The sequence below is a fragment of the Heliconius melpomene genome, chromosome 1, assembly GCF_056956725.1.
Source record: "Heliconius melpomene rosina isolate 202511_hmr_F chromosome 1, ASM5695672v1, whole genome shotgun sequence".
In the NCBI taxonomy this organism is placed as follows: Eukaryota; Metazoa; Arthropoda; class Insecta; order Lepidoptera; family Nymphalidae; genus Heliconius; species Heliconius melpomene.
In genome coordinates, this window is record NC_140389.1 from 4190671 (window position 1) to 4212404 (window position 21734).

General features: G+C 30.2%; 2 protein-coding genes across 9 annotated transcripts in view; one reads left to right on the forward strand and one right to left on the reverse strand.

Annotated features, from left to right (window-relative positions):
* The window catches only part of gek (serine/threonine-protein kinase gek), a 39246-nt gene extending 29185 nt beyond the window's left edge, over positions 1-10061 (forward strand). For 6 of the 7 annotated variants that reach the window (XM_085192184.1, XM_085192222.1, XM_085192231.1 and 3 more), the window contains 8 exons: positions 387-509; positions 1007-1106; positions 1581-1719; positions 2199-2274; positions 2576-2651; positions 3458-3557; positions 4595-4674; positions 4851-10061. In XM_085192184.1, coding sequence (XP_085048310.1) covers positions 387-509; positions 1007-1106; positions 1581-1719; positions 2199-2274; positions 2576-2651; positions 3458-3557; positions 4595-4672 — 692 coding nt within the window. In that variant the 3' untranslated portion in view covers positions 4673-4674; positions 4851-10061. The remainder of the gene's footprint in view (positions 1-386; positions 510-1006; positions 1107-1580; positions 1720-2198; positions 2275-2575; positions 2652-3457; positions 3558-4594; positions 4675-4850) is intronic. The other variant, XM_085192193.1, reaches the window with a different exon arrangement.
* Positions 10062-10681: 620 nt separating this feature from the next.
* Positions 10682-18902, reverse strand: LOC146541004 (thioredoxin-related transmembrane protein 1-like). Of its 2 annotated transcripts, none has more exons than XM_085192024.1 (7): positions 18697-18902; positions 15412-15579; positions 14262-14436; positions 13896-13997; positions 13076-13180; positions 12833-12907; positions 10682-12517 (listed from the first exon to the last, which is right to left on the reverse strand). In XM_085192024.1, exons 1-7 carry the CDS (start codon positions 18846-18848, stop codon positions 12410-12412), a joined length of 885 nt encoding a protein of 294 aa, XP_085048150.1. In that variant the 5' UTR covers positions 18849-18902; the 3' UTR covers positions 10682-12409. The 2 variants fall into 2 exon arrangements, with proteins under 2 accessions (XP_085048150.1, XP_085048067.1); XM_085191941.1 differs by having other exon boundaries at positions 13887-13997.
* Between the last annotated feature and the right edge of the window lie 2832 nt (positions 18903-21734).

Genomic DNA, 21734 nt, shown 5'->3' on the forward strand with positions numbered 1-21734 from the left:
TTAAAATGGAAAATAATATTTAAATAGTTTATGAATTTTCTTTTATGAAATGTAGTCTAGTAGTAGCTCTATACATTTTATAAATGTGTAACAAAACATTCTCTTGTCTAGATAGACAAAAAAGTAGTTAAGTAAGATTACTAAATGATAATTCTAAGCAATTATCTTTGGCTAATAGAAATTAGTAAAAATCTCTCTACGGAGATGGTAACGATATACACAAGCAGTTACAAGTTAATTTTGACGTAGCTTGATGAGAATGTATGGATTAGTGGTGAGAGCGTTTAGAACAAGAGGAGCGGATTCAAATCCAGTTACATTAAAATTTTCTCAAAATGTTATGTTTAAATAGTTAGAGCCTACAAATATTAATGATTTGATTCCAGCGAACGCCCGCCCGTTAGACGAATCAGGTTGGATAGTGTTGGTAGGCGGCGCGGGCGCGGGCTCGTTCCCCTTCTCCACGGATACGCAGCCCACGCTCGTGTATCTGCGCCCGCTGAGATCCGGTATGTTGTGTAGCTTTATATATGTATACGGCAACATAGTGTTTGAACAATCTCTACTTCATGTGTTGAATGTCGGAATTCAACGCCGCACTTTGTCTTGTTGCGGTACAGTCGACGAGTCGTAGCCGTAATGTAGTTAGCTGTAAATGGTTGCGCAAATTTGATTTTAGTGTTTTTCTTAATTTTAATTAACCAATGTGAAAAAAGTGGGCTAACAAGAATTTTCGTGGGCGCGCATTGCCACAGTACAGTAGTCGACAAGTCGTGGTCGCTTTTAAGTTAATTGTGGATAGCTGTGCAGACTTAATTTTGGAATTCTGTTAGTTCCCATTAAGACATTCCCTTTCTCCATTTTTTGCTGTATTCTGAAGGCATTGCGTGTTGAGTGGCGAAACTCAACTCCGCATTTTGACTCGTTAACAGAGGGAGATAAATGAAAATAAAATTAAATAGATCATATCTCGTTGTTATTTATTGTAATTTATTGTATGTTACAGCTGGTCCCCTAAACTTTGATCTGATATCGTACGGCACGAACAAGCGTCGCTTCTCCGTGAGAGAACAATCGCACCAAGCTATAGAAGCTCATAATAGATTGTGAGTTACTTTTTTTTCAAGGAAAACCCTTTAATTTTTTTTCAGTTTCACGCTTTATAGCCCGAGAATCTCTTCCGCCTTGTAAACTAACTACTAGCTAACTTCGTCTAACATACTTTTTGGAGGTCCTCATGCTTTACGTGACCTTTCTCCTGTGTTTTCGAAGGTCAGCCGAGGTCATCCCCGCTCACTCTTGCATCATATTTTTTTTGTTTATCAAATCCATTTCCCCCCTATGAATGTTCAGTGATTTTCTCTGGTGTAACAAATATTTGTGAGTATACGATTTTTGAAAAAAAAAAAAATATTATTATATATATAGTACTAGTGCACGTGCACTCAAAACAAATGATATAAAAAGGCGATTAAGGAGCTAAATTGAGGAAAAAAATCATGAGAAGACCATCGTTAATCCGGTGATCGGGTTACATGTTTTATATTATGTATATTTAAAGTTATTGGTATCCTAAACAGATCAGAGCGTCGCTCGCGGCTGATCTCGGCGCCGTCCAACTTTGCCCACGTGTCGCACATGGGGCCCGGCGACGGCATCCGCTCCCAGCGCCTGCTCGACCTGCCCACCACCATCGAGACTGCTGACGGCGAGCATCAGGTGTACTATCAATGCAATTATGCCTGTTTCTCGCATATAGCAGGATATACAGAAAATCTAATGCTAAGGCACTGTTCTCGAAGATCAATTTATGAGACATTGATTAGTGGTACTTAGCACCACATTTAGTTCTACTAGGGCGGGAAAATGAAACTAATTAAATTTCTTGAGTGGGAGTAGAACTCACAACTATTGCATTAACAGCCTATGATGAGTCAAACGCGATACCACTGTAGTATGGTAGTAGTATAAGTGAAAACCAAAAATATATAGACACTACAGTACGGTCGACGAGTCTTGACCGCCCTGAAGTTAGCTGTAGTCCACTGATTTAGAGATTTAGAGATTTTTTTACTTTTGATTTGTTTTCTTCCGAACGCCAAAAACACGTCGTCTTTATTATAAATATGAATACTTTAATCATTCTTTTTATTTTCCATTATAATTTTCTTATATTTTAATATATAATAATATTTCAGCAACTGTACGGCAGCCGTGACAGCAGCAAGCGGACGTCACCGCTAACTATATCACATCCTACAGGATCTTACAATGGTTAGTTTCTAGTTTATTTTATTGTGTTGGCGTAGGAGTTAGTTAGTACTATTATTTTAACTCCTTAATTATGGTTTGTCATACATGCAAGTTTTGGTATATGTAAAACATCTTTATATAATCAAAAGATTTAATATGGATTTTTTACTTATTAGATTCTAGATAGCTAAAATTCTAGTGAATATGTTATTTTATAAACTAAAATGTTACCTACCTCTTACTTAGTTGCTGTTATTTTAACCAAGTGTGAGTATTTTATTTAATATTATACAATTCATTTATTTTATCATTACACTACAAGGTTCGTGGCGTGGTAGATCTCGCGACGCACCGACTGAGGCACCGCCCTCGCCGCCAACACATCGTGCTATGGAGAGGTAATTTATGGTTATTAAATAAAATTATTTATAGAAAATTTTAAATACTTATTATTATTATTATTTCTTATATTAAAGGCTTATGGACTTAACTTTTTTTATGGAATGTATTTCTTTTTAATATTTATATTACTCTAGATATAATGCCAAATTAGAAACATGTGATGCCAATTTATATATCCTTAAAGTCCTTAAAAGAGTCCAGTTGGTTTTTTAAGTTGCTCACTTGATTATACTCAGATAATCCAAAACTACGTAAATAATATATATATTTTTTTTTATTAAAAAAATAATAAAGCTGTTTATTGTTATTTATTATTATTCCATTTAAAACTAGTCACACCCAGTTATATTATATTATATTATAGCCAAATTATAACAAATCTTTACATAAGTTGTAGCCTATATGTTATTCTGATTCTAGATCACTTTAGTAGTTTTTGTGCTAAAGTGGAACAAAAATCTTTCCTTTCTTATATTAATGTATTAATTCCTAAACAAAAAATTACATGAATATTAATAATTTATATTAAAATTATCAATGATAAGAATTAAGTTTGAAATTTGATCTAATATAAAAATTGTACCAGTTTAATGAAGGCTTAATCTAAAAAAAATGTTTATAGATACAGACTTTGAGTTTAATTTGATGTCATAAATGATGCCAATTTCTACTCATATTGTCCGTAGGCAATTGACAAAAATTAAAGTTAGTAAGTATACTAACTTAACTTCTCTATAAAAATGTTATGTTGTTCATAAAATAATTCGTTTGTTAACATATAATATTTCAATACAAAACACAGGTCTGTGGGCGGCGGGTCTTTAGGCAGCGGATCGGCACTAGAACGCTGCTTAACGCCGCTAAGTCTAGGCAGTATGAGTTCCCTACACGACGTACTAAAGGTATATTTAATATTTAGATTTTATTTTAATTTGTATTCTAGTGTACTAGTACTTGCATTCGATTGTACTAGCGCTCGGGTTATCAGAAGAAAATAGATAATGAAATACATTATTTTCGATGTTTAATAAAATTTTGAATCTAATTACTATACTACATGTTAGTCTAACTTTGTTATATTTTGTTTTATGCTATATGTTTCCCACACACAGCAGGGTAGGCAGTTAGGAACATAGTGTTAAGATTCTCCGTTCCACATTTTCCGCCGAATTCTGGAGGCATTATGTGCCGAGTGGAGGAACTCAACGTCGCGCTTTGCCCCGATTCAAAGCTAAGAAAAGAAAATTGAGCCGGATATTCTGTCAAATATTATTATGCATAGTTTTATATGTAGTATTTACTTTATTTTTATAGGTAACTAGCGGACGCGCGCAGCTTCGCTTGCGTATTTAAGGATGAATTCTAATAACCCATGAAACATGTGTTCAATGAAATATTTTTAAGAGTCTAAATTTCAAATTTTATAAAAATCGGTGGCGATTTAAAGATTTTTCCATACAAACTTTCAACCCCTTATTTGCACCCTTAGGGGGTGAATTCTAGAAAACCATGAAACATATGTTCAATTAAATATTTTTAAGAGTCTAAATATCAAATTTTATAAAAATCGGTGGCGATTTAAGAATTTTCTCATACAAACTTTCAACCCCTTATTTGCACCCTTAGGGAAAGAATTCTAGAAAACGATGAAACACGTATTCAATTAAATACTTTTAAAAATCTAAATTTCAAATTTTATAATAATCGGTGCCGATTTAATTTTTTTTCCATACAAACTTTGAACCCCTATTTCACCCCTTTAGGGTTAAAATTTTTCAAAATCCCTTCTTAGTGGATGTCCAGATTACAAAAGTAAACATCTGTCCAAATTTCACGTTTCTACGCACAGCGGTTACGGCTGTGCGTGCGTCTTACCTCAGTCAGTGAGGACAAGTCCTTTTATATATATAGATTAAATATTTTTTTAACAAAATAACAGGTCGGCACGGACATGGGCGAAGGCCTACAGTCAGAAGACAGTAGCGGCGCTTCGCCCCCACACCCGGCGGAGCCCTGATGGTGAGATTATTTATAAATACATATAACACTAATAGTTCTTATATTTTATTTGACATTATTTAGCAAAATAAAATCTCAATGTAATTTAAAGAACCGAGTGATTTCATATTAGATTCTCTTACGTATTCGTGAAATATTCAGAGTTTTTTTTTTTTTAAACAATATAACTATTCCAGAAGCCAACTGGACACGTATTGGAAAATCGACATGTCCAGATTCTACGCGTGTTTTTGTTGAACAAACAGACAAATACACAGATTAATGTGCAACCGTGGACTATAAACGTTTACCATAAAGTGATATATATGTATTAAGATTATTATATAGTTTACAAACTATTAATTAAATATTTTGATGATGTTTCATCCTATAGAAATCAATTAAGAATTTAGTGTTTTTGTGCATATATAATTTTGATGTAATCCACTTACCATTTCCCTCTTTTTATATATATAATTATATTTATAGAAATTAATAAAACACCGCATAGTTTTGCTTCCATTACTTAAAGCATCATTAAAATATTATAATGAATCATTTTATTGTAAAATAATACTCAATTTTTATAGTAAGATATATTTTACAATGACATGTGGTAGAGAGTATCACAAATCTTCCAATAGATCCAGTTTTGGTTTTCTTTTTTCTAATAAAAAATTAATATTAGTATAATATTTTTACCTTTTCACTGGTAAATATATATATTTATTTATATTCACGTATATGTTTTTATAGTAAAAGTCGAATTTTTTTTTGCAAATTAAATGGTAAATACTCAAAATTATTGAATTTTCGTTCCTATTAAAAATATAAAATGACTGTCAAGTCATAAATTTTCAAAACAACTTTAAAATGTATATTTGTTTTTTATTATTTAATATTATATTACAATTCGGTTCCTGAACGTTATGTACCTACTTATATTTATTCGATCTAAATTATTGTAAAATCTCATTTGAAAAGAAAATTGACTGACTAAAAAAATATTCTTAATTTATTTTATAATCCATTTTAATTTGAAAATATATTTCTCTTGGTTATATTTCTTTACAAAATACCTAAAATTATCTTTTATGTATAAAATTTGTATGTTACATACATTTATAACTACTATACCCTTCCATACGCGATAATAATATTTGCCTAGTTAGAATGTATTTAACCTGAAGTGGCTTTTAGGTCAATTAGTAACATATTTTAAATTATAATAATACATGTTTGTATTGGATTTTATTATTTTTATTGAAATGTATCGATTTTTTATTTATATCAATTTATGTATTGTACCTGTATTAGACTCGGGACACTTTTATTGGACGTATGCTATTTTAGTCTTACATGATTTTACCTTTTTTTTTTATAATGAACGATTATTTTAACATGACGTTTGGGTGATATGACGTCACGGATATATATCTTATGATTTTTATTCTGTATTGTAAGATCTTTATTTATTATATGTTCGTAAATTCCATTAATTATTTATTTGTACTTAAAATGTGGACAACTCATGTAAAACTAAAATAGGCTATTTATTTTGTTCAAATGGCATTTGACATTTGATAACAGAAGTCATATCTGTAATGTCTTTTAATCATTATAATTTATTTATTAAATATATGAAATATCATAATAAAATTGTATTAAAGTAAGATATACTTGGACTTTTATATTTAATGATTTAAATGATGAATTGTTTTTTTTAAATAGTATAAAAAATACTTATGTTCTCGAATTTTGTAATCTATGTCTAATCGCGTAATTAATGGACGTGAGTACGTTTTAAGTTTTAACCAAATTATTTATTTAAATTTAAGGCTATAATATAATACTCTGTCGTCATGTACCATTCTTACCGCCGATTAATATTTAGTGTTTTAATTCAAAATGGCGACTTTTTTTAATATGGCAACGTATTTAACACTAGCTGTAGGTCTGTTCGTCCTTTTTACTATAGCGAAATTTCTTAATAATCTATCATAATCACCGTGAAATATAATGTTAAGTTTTAGCTAAACTTCTGACAATTTTATTTTTTGTAAATAAACTGGTGTTGTCCTAAAATAATATACGTATGAATGAAAAGGAGAATGTTTCAGTATTTATTATTACCATTATATATTGTTTAAAATGAGATTCATTGTAATGGCAACACTAGTTAAAAAAATAGACAATGCTAGTTTTGAAGATTAATAAATCTAAACACTGCCAAATTAATTCACGTTTTCAATGATCATGACCAATTTTACTAACTTATTGTTAAAGTTTAACATTTTATATATTTTTTAATATTGAACGCTTCAAACTTTGTCATTCTGTGTAAAAAATGTATTTTTTTAGGATAGAGGTTATTGAAAGTTTATTTCATTCTAATATAAAAAAAAATATTGTGTGTTTTATAATTAATACATTAAAAGTCAAGACACAGTGTTTCACATTTTCTGTACCTATATATTATTATATATATTTTGCAGTATTTTAAGAAATATTAAAATGTATTTCACATATTTTAAGTGTTATTTTACACCTTTACAATGTTCTAAAAAAGTAAAATTACAATATTTTTTTATTTACAAGTTAACTTTTACAGTAATATACAGAAGGGTGATAAAGTTTGATGCAAATTTTTAATTCACTAACAATTCTTACAGATTTTTCTTTCTATTGAATAATACACAAAGTATTTTAAAATATAGTGATTTGCGTTTTATTAGTATAGATATTTTATTATAATAAAAATCTTTTTTGTGTATTTTTTGTCGTAGAAATCTCATTGCGATTGTGAAACTTAATTTAAGTAGCATAATTATTATTTAACAATCTAGTCTTTGTTTTTGTGTCGAATTTTTTTTAAGAATAATGAGGTTTTTTTTACATTAATTTTTAAATTGTAAAAATATTGTGTCTATGGTATTTTTTTTATTTTTAAAATTCCAATTCAATTATTGTAACTAGGTAAGATTTGAATGTTTTTTTTCTTAAAGTTAGATTCTCATCCAAAGATAAGTAAATGTAGTAAAGTTTTTCTTTTTGTCTTAATAATGAATATATCTTGATAAAAAAATGTATACAAGAACTGATTATTGTCGTATTTTAATTGGATATTATTCGAGGATTTAATACACATTCTAGTTTCCATCTATATAAGAAAAGACGCTTTATTGTAAAAAATTGATACAAATTGACTTAAACTTTTTTTAAATGTTGCGTCTAAAAAGAATGTGTCTTACATTACTTATTGAATTATGTATCATCAATATAAAACAATTGGCTATCAACAAACCTAATAATCATAAAAAAATTAATTATAGATTTAAAAATGTTTTTTTTTTAAGAATTTAAGGGTGTGTTTTTCATATTTCTACTTTGGGCAGTTATTTCGTATATAGACATCACATGTTTCCTTGTGACTTGACTTATGTTATATTTCTATATCCCCGAGTTGGGGCAGAGGGCAGCCACAGAGTTTCGCCATTTTGCACGATCTTGAGCTTCTCGTTTAATTTGGTTCCATGACACAAACTGGGAACTGCTGCGACCACGCAACCGCGTGCCCACTGCCTCGAAGTCGCGGTTGAGCTGAGGAGGCGGGGCAAAGGCGAATATTCTGCGCCATAAAACAGAATACAATCACTAAGGAGGGAAGATACCCGAAACAAAACTGAGCATGACCGTAGGCTCCAAGGCGGCAGACCCGCTAACGGTCTAAGGCATAGTGGGTTAATCACCCGCTTGCACTAAAATTTATGATTAAAGAAACAGTAACAGATGTTTCCTTGTATAGAAGTAATATATGTACATTTTTTAGTTCGCTCTGTATCCCACATATAGGCAGGATAGGCAGAGGAAACCCAGTGTTAAAACACTCCGGTCCTCACGACCTCGTCATACATATTAATAAAACAAAGTGATTTGTTACGTAATTTCTCTAAATACGTTTTATAAAGTCACTGAAGCAGTATTAAGGCCGTCGCTTGGCAGCGGCGCAGCGTCTCACTGTAAATATGGCGGTTGTGGGTTCGATTCCTATTCGAGGGAGTAATTCAAATAATTGATGACATCATGGTGTGTGGGGGGAGGAGTGTCCTAACACTAAGTTCCCTCTGCCTATTCTGATATATGCTGTATAGAGGTGAAGCTAAACGAAAATCACACAAAATTGCCGTAGAATGTAAAATATGAAAGAGACTCTCTTAAATTGATCGATCTCGCGATAAACGGGATTTATATAAAATGTAGATTTTGCTAAAATTTAGATATTTATTACGCAATTATATACGATATACTTAGATATTGTGTATTATATTGTTAATCCTATACGATAATGTCTGTCCGTTGGTTCTTAACTGGTTTTTAAATAAATATACCCAAAAATAAACGCCATAATAACTAAAGCCACGTGCGATAACTAGTATGTAAAGATAATAATGTACAAACGGAAGAGATTATCTAATATATACAATTATATTGTTTATCCGTTTGTGTGTTCTTGTCTCATAAACTTCCATTCATTATACACAAATCTTGTTGATTAGACACAATTTTAATGTTATTTGGTGTTATTTACTTAGTGTGTGTGTGTAAGGTAGTGTTGTCAATTATTGAAGTTAATAGTATTTACCTTTTAAATAATTCCGTTTAAATATTTGATTTTCTTAAATAACATTTTTTTTAATAAAGTCGTATTTAAGTATAAATGATTGTGGGTTCGATTACTTTGTCGAGAAGACACCCCGGCGTTAAGTTCCGCCACTCAATACGCTTTGATCCGAAAAATTGGTTACTACGTAATACTAGGTTCACTTTGACTTCCTTGATGTGTGCGCCATGAAACGTGAAGCTAAAAAAAAATCCCTCACGTGGAAATCGAACCCGCAATTATCTGTTTTCCCTAATAGCTCCATTAAGTCAATTTTGTTTTTTTTTTTTGTAATTATTAATACACTAAGTAAATAACTCCAATAATCTCTTCTATAGTTATTATATACCAATAAATACATATAATGCTTCACGAAGTCACTACTACGAATGCTTGCGACACATATATTATATCATATAATTTGGATATTTACTAAAACTCAAATATATTTATAGTATGCTTTACGTTATAATTACATAGTTGTGTTGCGTGATCTTTGAATAATCGCTGAGAAACTATTAGTATTTAAATTAGTCTTTATGTATAATTATTTATATTTATATACCTAATACTTCCTTGTATCTAGACATGTACCGCTAATATAATTTTTGAATGTAAATCTAAACTAAATTATTGACTAATATTATTATTATTATATACATACCTACGAAGTATAATGCGATTACGTGAAATTATCTCAATACTTAATTATTTCATGTAAATATCTGAATAAAATAATTGAAATTTGTTTGGTTGTTTTTATTTTGTGGTTTGTTGTGGTGTGTAATGTATGTTTAGGTACCTATGAGAACAAAATGACCACTAGTGACGTGGCGCTGTGGGACGTTTGGTTGGGGATTCGATTCTCGTTTGGGAGAATGCATGTTCGTTTTGCAATCCTGTCCGTTTTGATTAGAAATTCATCACACAATGGCAATTAGGCCGGTAAAAAGCGTGAAGCTGGTTATAAAAGTATTAATTTATTAGTTTTTCATTTTATTATTCTATTGTCTGGTAATAGTTATTTTATTATGATCTGTATCCATTTTAACAGAAATTTCGTAATTTTCATTATGAATTTAAAAAAAGAATACGCAATCGGTTTATGTAACATGCACCATGTATACTTTTGTATTCCAATTTTTTAAAAAGTAGTTATAACATTGCACGCCATAGTCGTTATCTCATTTTATTTGTTTCTTACCTGTTCTGACCTCTGTTAATTTACAAAAATAAAGTCAAAATCTAGTATAATTATTGTTCAGAAATAAATATTAACATTTATTTCAATAACAAACAGCTATTTCGCTACAATATAAAAAAATATACTTATACAACTTAACTTAACTTATACAAAATAAAACTCCATTATAAATGTGATTATTTTATTAGCGAGCCACAAGTTATTACACGCACTAAATACACTAGTCTTTGTACAAGGCAATTTTGTATGGAAATGGACGAACAACTTAACAGTAACGTGAGATTTTCAAATAAATATATATAAAAAATGCATGTCCGTCCAACAGTTGAACGAAAAATATAAAAATGACAAAAGTTGAGTAAAATATGATGATAACAATAATATAATTGAGTATTATATATCTAGATATTAGTCTATAACATGTTTTGGGAACGGTAGTTAAAAATTCTTTTTACTAATAGTAAATAATGTATTAATAATTTATTTATTTTTATTTCAACTGTAATGTACACATATATATATTATATATAGAAAACAATAACAAATGAAAATACAATTCAGTTTAATTCTATAAGAATAATAATGGAACTAAAGATAGACTTTATTTATTAATACCAAGTTTAACTATTTGATAAGTTACTGTTAATATTCTAAATGGAAATTTAAAATGCAGTCTTCTTACATTTACTTAATTAAAAATATTAATTTTTACTTTTACTTTACGTTGAATCAACAACAATTTTAATTGTTGTATAACTTTAAATCTAAATTAGCAAGTTATAAATTTATTCACGATGTAAAAAAGTTCAGTTGATCCCTTTTTAGGATAGTAATAAAAAATTAAAATATAACTTATCAAACAGTCATGAAGAATTTAATTATTTGTATTTTACTCAAAACTCTAATAAAAATAAAAATATAACAAATAATTTCAATAAAAAAACATGTCAAAGAAAAATATCTACTTCGGAATGTTCTTTAACAAATCTATCGGCGAGTTTTCTTTAAACTGTAAAATTAAGAAAAATGACATAAAAAAACTAATACTAAGAAAAAAAATAATACTTTATAACGTGTGGCTTAATACATTACAATTTGGTGCCTTAAAATATTAATTAATTAGTAAAAACTAAAAAAAAAATAAGTTCATATTATTTAATTTTCATTGTGGAAATTCAAGATGGCGTTGTAAATGCAATGTTGAGCTTTAAAAAAGCGATTATTAGATTTTAATTATTATAATATACGAATTTTAATGTTTTAAACATTATTTGTTATTTTTATTTAAGCATACTTACCGGTAATGACCAAAATTGTTTATTTCACGTAGCAAAATATTAAAAATGGCGGCTCTTCTCAATTATATTTATTACGTAAACATAAATCTCAATAACTTTACAATAGTATAAGTGTTCTAACTCATATTATTTTTTTATTTTGCTCAAAATTGGTGAGAAAAAGCCTGTTTATCATAATAATTTAAAAAATCAGTTACGTTACCTTCATTTCGACAACACATGTAATTATTATATATCTATAATATGTAGGGAAACAAATGGTTATACCGGAATTTAATTGCCATTAATTTTCATTCTAATTAAGTGTAAAACAGATTATAGACCTTTGTCTATAACTGAATCAAAAGAAAAGATTCGAAGTGCTAATTTCATATTAAAAAAATACACAAAATATATGTATTTTATTGATTTAATAAGACGAAATAATAAATAAAATAAGAAATTGATATTTCTTATATTCAATTAAAATAATTTTACACACAACCTTTAAAAAAAAGGACATACAATAAAAACTTATATCAATATTATTTCAAAATACATATATTAAGTGCATTTAATTTATTTTTCTATATATATTAATATGTAGTGTAATATTCAATCAGCTTTACGGGTCCTACGTTTGCGTACTTCTTGTTTCTCAGTTTTGTCATCTCCGCTTGCTTTTTCCGTTTCTTTTTCCTTTTGATTATCGTCTTCTGACGACTGGAAAGAAAAAATATATAACATTAGTTTTTTTTCTAGTTTTACAAGCAGAAGGAGAGTGTTTTATGGCAGAACCCACAACCGTCGCCTTTACTGTCAGTCGCTGTATGCTGTGTTTTATAAAGTCTTGTACAGCACGATCGACGAGTTGTGGCCGCCGTGAAGTTTAATGAATTATCACTGGTAATGTTCAAAATTTTTGACGTAGTTAGAGAAGAACGTATAGCATAGTGTTCAGAACAGCTTGAGCAGTAAACAATAGACATGGGTTCGAATGTTCGAATTTTAATGTATGTTTAATTTCTATATACATACATCGCTTGGTGAATTCTTCTCAGCATCACTGTCCTGAGGACTGGCATCATCTACTATGTCATCGTTGATTAATTCCTGTAAATACATCATACTTTATATGTATATTTCTCAATATTTATTGCACCTGTCCGCTAGTGTTATGACAACGTAGGGCGATTCATTCATTCATTCATTTAAAGTGGAAGAATATATATTTTTTACAGGGACTTGGAAGGAAAAAAAAAACAAAAACTTATAATATACCTGTTCATCATCAGATTTTTTATCTTTTTGTGAATCAAGTTGTTGTATGAAAACTTTTTCCGAACGACGCGGTGGGTATAATAAATCTATTATACAAACTAGAATCTGGAAAATAAATCATTATTATATATAATTAAATAGCTACTCCAACGAGGCTTCGCCAGATGTATTAGGCAAATTATACAAAATCTTTACGTAAATTATAGTTTCATCTGAATCCGTTCAGCAGTTTTAACGTGAAAGTGCAACAAACATTCATCCTCACAAATTTTCACATTTATAATATTAGTAGTATAGTATTAATACTAATTAAAGCTTTATGTCGTTCATATTTAGCTTTGTCATTGCAAAAGTTATTATTAATAAAAAAACAGTGATTATTAAGAAACACGTATCAGATTTTACAGTAAATAAAATAATTATTAACATTCTCCTATAATCTTTTTGATGAAGTATCGACGAAATTATCCAATGTGTTTATATATTAAATTATTATTTTCATGCTAACCTTCCTTGCTGTAATAGTTATAAAAATACTAAAAAAATCAATCACACGCAACTTGTATAAAAAAGAATGAACATGAAAACAATACTTGTTAGTAGAAACAACTTATTATATTAGTAAAATAAATAAAATAAAGTGCAAAATGCATAGAGTTAATAAATGATTACTATATTCAACATAAATAAATAAACAAAAAAACCCACCTAACTTCCACATAAGCCATCCAATAACTCAAATAAACCACAACCAACCACAATAAGAAAACAAAAACAAATGAAAATGATAATGAAAAATGGAGTATATTACAAAAATTACCAATCCTAGCAATGCACCGATGAATATTGTCCCCAACGCGAATATTAGATAGGAACCCCATGTTGGAAGTCCGTAGGTCTCCATTAAAACATTGTGAATGCCCTGGAAACAAAAAAAATAATTATAATATTGTAACGAGACAAAGCGCGGCGTTGAGTTACGCCACTCAACACGCAATGCCTTCAGAACGCGGCGGAAAGTAGGGATAGACTACTACACCACTTTCTCCAAATTTCACAAAAAACATTGATTTCTATTTTTCTTCGAAATTTTTGATTCGAAATTTCATTTTCACGACATTTTCTTACATAATCACATCTCCAAACAAAAAAAAAAACAAAATTATTAAAAAACTCGACAACTCACTCGCAAATTCTGGCTAAGCTTAAAGAACTGAGCTACAAGTCCCATCTGTATCGAGTCCGGAGACTTCCACGACGGCAGGGCTTCGGTTTGCTTCCATTTGCTCTTCTCTACGAAATTGAGCATTGAATCCGCGTCTCGTGGACCTTTGTATTGACGAAATTGGCCGTCTTTTACACTGGAATATTACATAGAGAGTCAATAGCAGCCAGATCTTCCTTATTTTATAAAACCTGAAACTTTCAGGTTTTTTAAAATAAAGGTAAGTATTATGGATGTTCGTGGTTACTTAGGTTATTATGTAACTATATACAACAAAAATAGTACCTAACTTTTGTTAAATTATAAAGCTCAGTTTTTCATATTTTCTTGGCAATAATATTAGAAATGACGTTATCATTGCCAGACCCTTAGCACGGTTTTAACTCCCTGTCAAACACCCCCAATCCTATATTAGGAGCAAATAATATTTTTACAAATTAGTTAATTAAAATATTTATAAATTGTCCATATCAGTTACTATGTATAACCTTAGTATATTACATTCGTGGACGTTTATTATAGTTCAGAGGTGTCTGGCAGGTGTCATGCAATGTCACGCAGAGTAACAACGTAATTTCTAACATTATTCCCAACGGACGGAATTTCTCGAATTAAGCATATTTTCAACGACGAATACGGAAAAATAAATATATTTAATGGAAAATATTGCAACTATCGAAATATCCTGTATACACTGAGTTTTCCTGAATACACTGTATCCAGGAAAATTTAACTGATAAAATATGATATTATTATCCCCAACAGTAACATAAATTCAATACTAAATAATATTTTTTTCCTTTTACGTCTAAAATCTATTAAAAGTAAATATTTTACAGGGCCTTTATCTATAGAGAACAAATGTTTATTTATTTGAAGATATAAAGTATTGTGTGGCGGAAATTAACGCTGCGCTAAGTCTACCATAGTGGGTAAATGACAATAATTTAAATATGATCCTTTCCCCAAGTGGGGATCGAACCCACAACGTATTTAAAATCGCAGTAGTACCAAACGTAGTGTTACCAAGACCACTCCTTTTACATATCTTAAAATATGTACAATAAATATAGAATTAAATAATTCAATTGTATTTCAAAAAGCCACTGACTGATATATAGTAGGTAACGCGGTGACCACAAATCGTCCACTCAGGCCGGGTGAACTAGTGACGTCTATTGCGCCGGCCTTCATATCCAATTTCTTCGTTTTGGCCCTATTCGACAACTCCTTCCACGCTGGCGACAGCGCATTGCAGGCTGGGCACCATGGGGCGTAGCTGTAAAGAAAATTAAGAAATACATTTTTGATTTTTGATTCTCTGACCGCAGGTAAAACGTAAACCACTTTTTACATCGAAATGATAATAAATGGACTATACAATATGAAAAAAAAATGTTCAATTCGAACCAGTATTCAAGATATGTGCGTTCAACCAAGCAAATTCTCAAAAACACCGAACTAATATATCAACTTTTTGTAGGAAATAAATAAATGTACTCCAATTTAAATTAAGTTGAATAAACAATCTTTATCTATCCAAACAGAATTATCATTTAAAACGTAAGAAAAGTACAAAGTAAATAAATAGGTATAAGATGTACTTTGTTTGTTTGTTTTTATAATTAGCTTGTGCAAAAATGAAGTAAAAAGATTAAGATTATTCTCTTTTTGCATGTATCTTAATTATTATAAATCCATTGAAATTTCATCTTATTTTTTTGACAATTTTCTGTCCAAACACAATATATACACCTATAATAAAAACGATAGAATTATGTATTATTTTAGTCATGTGTGGCGCAGTGGCACCTGTCTGATTGTAAACGAGACGGTTACGTGTTTGATTCCCATTTGGGAGAATGAATTGTCTCATGTTCTCGCTCGAAAGATAAAATCGATGATCGGAAGTAAATGGGGAACGGAGCATCTTAACACGAGGTTCCCTAGCTTAATAATAAGAAAAAGAATGATTATCAGTAAAAAAATAATGAAAAACAAATATCCAAAGCAAAAATAGGACAATTTATCATACAACGGCAAGGTATAGAAGGAACATAACGGTAAACCTAATTAACAGTATCTAATATCACAATAGTGACGTGTTTTCCTGTTTTTATCTTTGTAAATGCATACTCGTTAACAACGAGATTAAAGTTCATGTTCAAGGAACGTTTAGAAAAACATAATATTATTGTTTTTATTCAAGGCAAATGTGAATGCTCTTTGAAAGGGAATGCATTTAGTTATACTTTTTAGTTTCTTGCAATTTGTATATTTACTACAAATTAATAAAAAGAATCAAGGCACTCTATTCTCTCCATTTTTTAAGAAACAATACGTGTTGAATGGCAAAACCTAATGCTACGCTTTGTCTTTCTATATCGGGGAAACGAAAATACGTTATACATTTTTTACTCATTTTAGGTTATTCGGATATTCACTCGGTCCACTGCAATTGCGTTATCGATTGACTTAAGGCACCTCTAGCAGGTAACCTTAACAACAACGAAATAGGTACATTTGGGTATCAATACGAAATCCTCATACAAATAAACTAAGAAAAATAAGTCTTTTATATTACAGGATAGGTATGATATTTTTCCCGTAATTTAAATTTCAATAGATACAATGCCCATAAAAAAGATTTGATCATATCTGATACAATATAAATATTTCCTCTTTTTAACTAATGTCCATTAAAGTTTATATTTAGTTTTAATACTATATTATACTGTTTTTAGCAACCTTAAAAATACAAGATCCATCTACCTTTGAACCAATACTCTGAATTGAAACATGTCTAACAGGACATGATGATTATAAATCTCAAATTCCACTTGAATGTATAAATTACTTTTAATCTTTCATTTCTTTATTATAGTTTGACTAAGTTCAGCATTAAGCTTCACTACAAACAAGAGTGAGGTGAATTAAATATTAATATCAGCTATTTTTAGCTTACTCCACAATAACATTTTTACTATTTTTATGCATTTAAAATGAACCTTTAAAAGAATTATCTCAAATATTATAACAAATTTTTGAACACTTTCCTGTAGTCCATGTTTGCGGGTAAACAGACAGGTTTCTCAAAATGTATATTTATTAAATATATATGACTAAACCAGTTATAAAGATTAATTTAAAATATCAATTTGTGAAAAGAGGCAAAACATTTTTTAAATATATCTAGTGTTTAATACAATTTATACAGAATCCTATAAATACACATTAATTAGAAAATTATCAAAACAATACTAAAATTAGCAACTGAAAGCAGGAAACATGAGGTATAAACAGTGAATCAGACAGGTAACTTGTGTTCTTGCAATGATGTCATTATGCAGGTGTTGTTAACCAATTTTGTTTTATAGTAGGTGTACATATGAAATAAATTATAGAATACTTCAAATTTGTTGTTGTTTTGTAGCCAATATCTCCAGAATTATGGAGGCATTGGTACTTAGTAAGAATCAATTAGTTGAAAGTAGGAAACAGAAGTGTCTCAATGGGAACAGTGTCTAAACAATAGCTTCCCTATGTTTAACCCCGCTATGTATAGGATACAGTGTAAAGGGAAAGAAAATGAATGTATAAGCATATAACTAACTATATTTAGACAGACAGACCAGATTAAAACAATATTGAAGACAAATATTTGTATATAAAATTCTTGCTGATATTTATAAACAAAGAGGAATGCTTTTAAGAAGTCATTCAGTTTACACAATATAATTTTAGGCATGTTCTTTTTGTACATATTAAATACTAATTGAATTTGATAAAGAAAAACAGCACCTACTACTTCGAAATTTGGACATTTATTTCGACTTTTGCTGCTATTTTGCTATTGCTATGCTATATGCTATTTTGTCTGATATATTGGTACTTTAATGACAATATGCTGTAAAACAACTTTAATAAAGTAACAAATGACAGAAATGAAATCGGAGTACGAGAGTATCACTCTCAAGGATATTATGCAACGAAAATTTACAAATCGATGCAGTATTCAATTACTAGCCTATTATATGAGTCATGCTCATGTCTGGATGAAGCAATTTTCTATTTGACTTCCATTACTCTACGATGAAATGATATTTTGTAGAAAAACTTTTTCTATTATATAAAATACACAATAGCCGGGAATGTGGTGACTAAATAGTGCTTAGACCTTAACGACCTTGTAGTAGTTTATTGACCTTTCTTGAATACACAAAATGTTCATCATTTACTGCTTTATTATTAAAACGTTTTTATAGTAGTACTCGTAGTATTAAATTAAATAAAGAAGCTTATTTTTAACCTAATAAGAACCATAATTTTTTAATAGAAAGAAAAATTATGACACGTTCTGAAAATTGGTACGGTACCGGTGACAGTAAACACTTACAATTCAATCATCCATTCGCCTTCAAGCATCTGCTGCCAGTTGTCCTCGTTTAATTCGACATTTGCATTTGCAGAATTTGTAAAATAACATAATAATACACTAAAATATATAAATATGTTTAACACTCCAAACATCCTGTTGAGGCGCGCCATGTCTAGACTTTGTAAGTGTTGCAATGTGCAAGCTGAATAATGTCAATACTAAAATTACAATTGTTCTTTTAATGTTGCCAATATAAAATATTAAAGTATTATAACAAATAAAATTTATAAAATATTTTTTTACGTAAACACATAAGTATAATTAATATTTAATTTAAAAATGTAATTTTTACATCATATGTTATTTCAATAAATATATTATTTTATACTTGCAAGATAATTATGTAGATGGCACCGCAAGACCTCAAGTTGGCCGCGGTGACTTTTGGAATGTATTTATAGTTCTTCCAACAGATGTCTCCACTTGTTCTAAATGAATCAAGTTTGTTAAGCAGTTATGTATCAGGACAAGGGATACCTAAACTACCACTTTCTGCCGAATTCTGGAGGCATTGCGTGTTGAGTGGCAGAACTCAACGCCGCGCTTTGCCGCAACACGAAGGAATGGAAATATGAACGTACCTATATAAATATTTTACTTCCTCAGGTGGGAATCGAATCCACAACCGTTGCGTTACGGTTACACCCTTGTGCCGCTGCACCACGACGGGCTCTTCTAGATAGGTAGATATTTATAATTAAAATCTAATCTAAATTGATATAGTCTGTCCGTTTATTCAACCATTTACCTCTCCCCCCACATTATTAGCTCGTTCCAAGTTTTTAATTAGTAACCTATCTATTTAATCAAAGTATAAAATACAAAACAGTAAAGCTAGCTGTTTCGGTAACCCAATAGGTGAGACTCGGGCGTCGACTGAAGCCGCACGCCGCCGTCACCCGAGCCACCTACAGCGGAAGAATGTGACACTAACGTGAATGATGGGCTCAGGTTACTTTGATTTGTTTTTATTTGTGTTTGCTTATTATATTTTTTTATAATTTAGGCCCTAGTTATTATTTAAGGAGTGTGACATAAGAATTTGAAATTATAATTATAAATTTTAATAGCAGCAAATTATTTTATGAATTATGTAATCATAGTTAATATAATGTATATAAAATTTATGTTGAGAAAATCGGGGTTCCAGTGCTTAAACAATATATTTTCGAATTCTGGAGGCACTGCGTGTTAAGTGGCGTCACGCTCGAAATTATTCTGAGATGCTTCATGAGATGATGAAAAAAAGTACCTACTTTATATCTACTCACGTTTTACAGTCATACCTACAGGTGGCCTTACAAACTAAGATCCAAGAGCTAGAAGCTAAGCTCCTATGACTAGATCTAAAATATTAAGTGCGTAAATTAGACTTTGAAAGCCAATACTTATTATAAAAATAAAAGGCTTATCTTAGTAATTTATGATTATTTTGTCCGATATAGAAGAAGAAGACACTCGTTAAAGACGAAGGTCTTTAACGAGTGCCTCCTGTTATGAGATACGGAGAGACGTGGACACTGGTAGTGCGACTGGTCCACCAGTTTAAAGTCGCTCAACGTGCTATAAAAGGGCAATGCTTGGAGTATCTCTGAAGGATTGAATTCAAAATGAAGTTATCGGACAGAGAACTAAGGTTATCGACATAGACCAAAGTGCTAGACTCACTTGCCGCAGAATCGATGACCGTTGGGATAAGTGCGTTCTACAGTGGTGACCACGCCTCGGCAAGCGTAATGTAGGACGTCCTCTAGCTAGATGGGGTGACGATATTCGCAAAGTAGCGGGCAGCGGCTGGATGCGAAGAGCTGAAGATAGAGCTCAGTGGCGTGCCATTGGAGAGGCCTATGTCCAGCAGTGGATGAGGACAGACTGATGATGATGATGATGAGATATTTAGTAGTTACCTAGATAGTGGGAGCCAAATGAAAAGAATTCACAAGTGAATTATATTACAATATCAAAATTACAATGACAACATCATTAAAAAACATTCAAAATTTTTACTCGTGGTTTCCTGGAATGATTATTTTGAAATGAATATACCTAAGTACTATTTAAAACAATAAGTGTTGATGCTCAGAAATTTACAGAAAATAATCGAAGTAATGAAATAGAATTTCATTTTAGTAAATTTCCCATCAACAATTCAAAAATATAAACCTTAAGTAGTAAGTAATATTATTACTTATACAGGCTAAATACTTTATTATATAGTTATAGCTGTAAATTCTGCAATATGAGATCTAGGTAGGTATAGGTATTGTACGCTCAAACCCATACCTAAGTAAGTGCCAGAGTACAATTACTCAACGAGTAACATTTTCTAGGAACTAGCGAGTAAAAGTAAAATTGCAACTATTATTCTCTGTGGCTTAACTGAAATGAAATTCTAGAAAACTTATTTCATCAGAAAACTATTTTAATAAAAGATATAAGTAAGTAAGGCAAAAATTATAAAGCCTTTTAAAATGCCAATAAAAACTGTTTGTATTTTTTATGATGTAGAACTAATATGTTTTACCTTCGATTCTCAGCTTTAAAAACCTAATGAGTATACTCATTTAAAAAATATATACTTAACAGAAGTTTTATGGCATATACTAACTTATATACAACGAGAAGGCGACGTAACATTATAATGTAAGGCCGCCATCATTAAAATAAAAAACATCGAAATCTTTACTCCACTCGGTTAAAGTTCTCTTAAAATTAGCTGTTTAGACGCCACGGTAAATTGTGCCTGTACATAACTATACCAAAGCAAACTTTACTTGTAGCGTCGTAGATATTCCTCGAAAATGTATTTTTATTTTAGCGCCATATTTCCCGCCACCCAACTGACAGCCACAGATTAAATAAAACAAAATCTAAATACAGATAATTAAAGCTTAAAATAAAAAATAACATGGTGGACTTAATGCATTTTTGAATTTGGTAAAGGGGACGCAGTAATACTCGCAGATGTATATAGTGATGTGTTGTTGTCTCGCTCA

Bases quoted from the DNA above. Each gene is read 5' to 3' on its own strand.
- LOC146541004 (XM_085191941.1), bottom strand. From the start codon at position 18,848: ATGGCGCGCCTCAACAGGATGTTTGGAGTGTTAAACATATTTATATAT. The intron at 15,580-18,696 runs GTAAGTGTTTAC...TTTTCTTTACAG, and splicing joins GGCGAATGGATGATTGAATT to CTACGCCCCATGGTGCCCAG. The intron at 14,437-15,411 runs GTCAGTGGCTTT...GTAATATTCCAG, and splicing joins GCGTTACCTACTATATATCA to TGTAAAAGACGGCCAATTTC.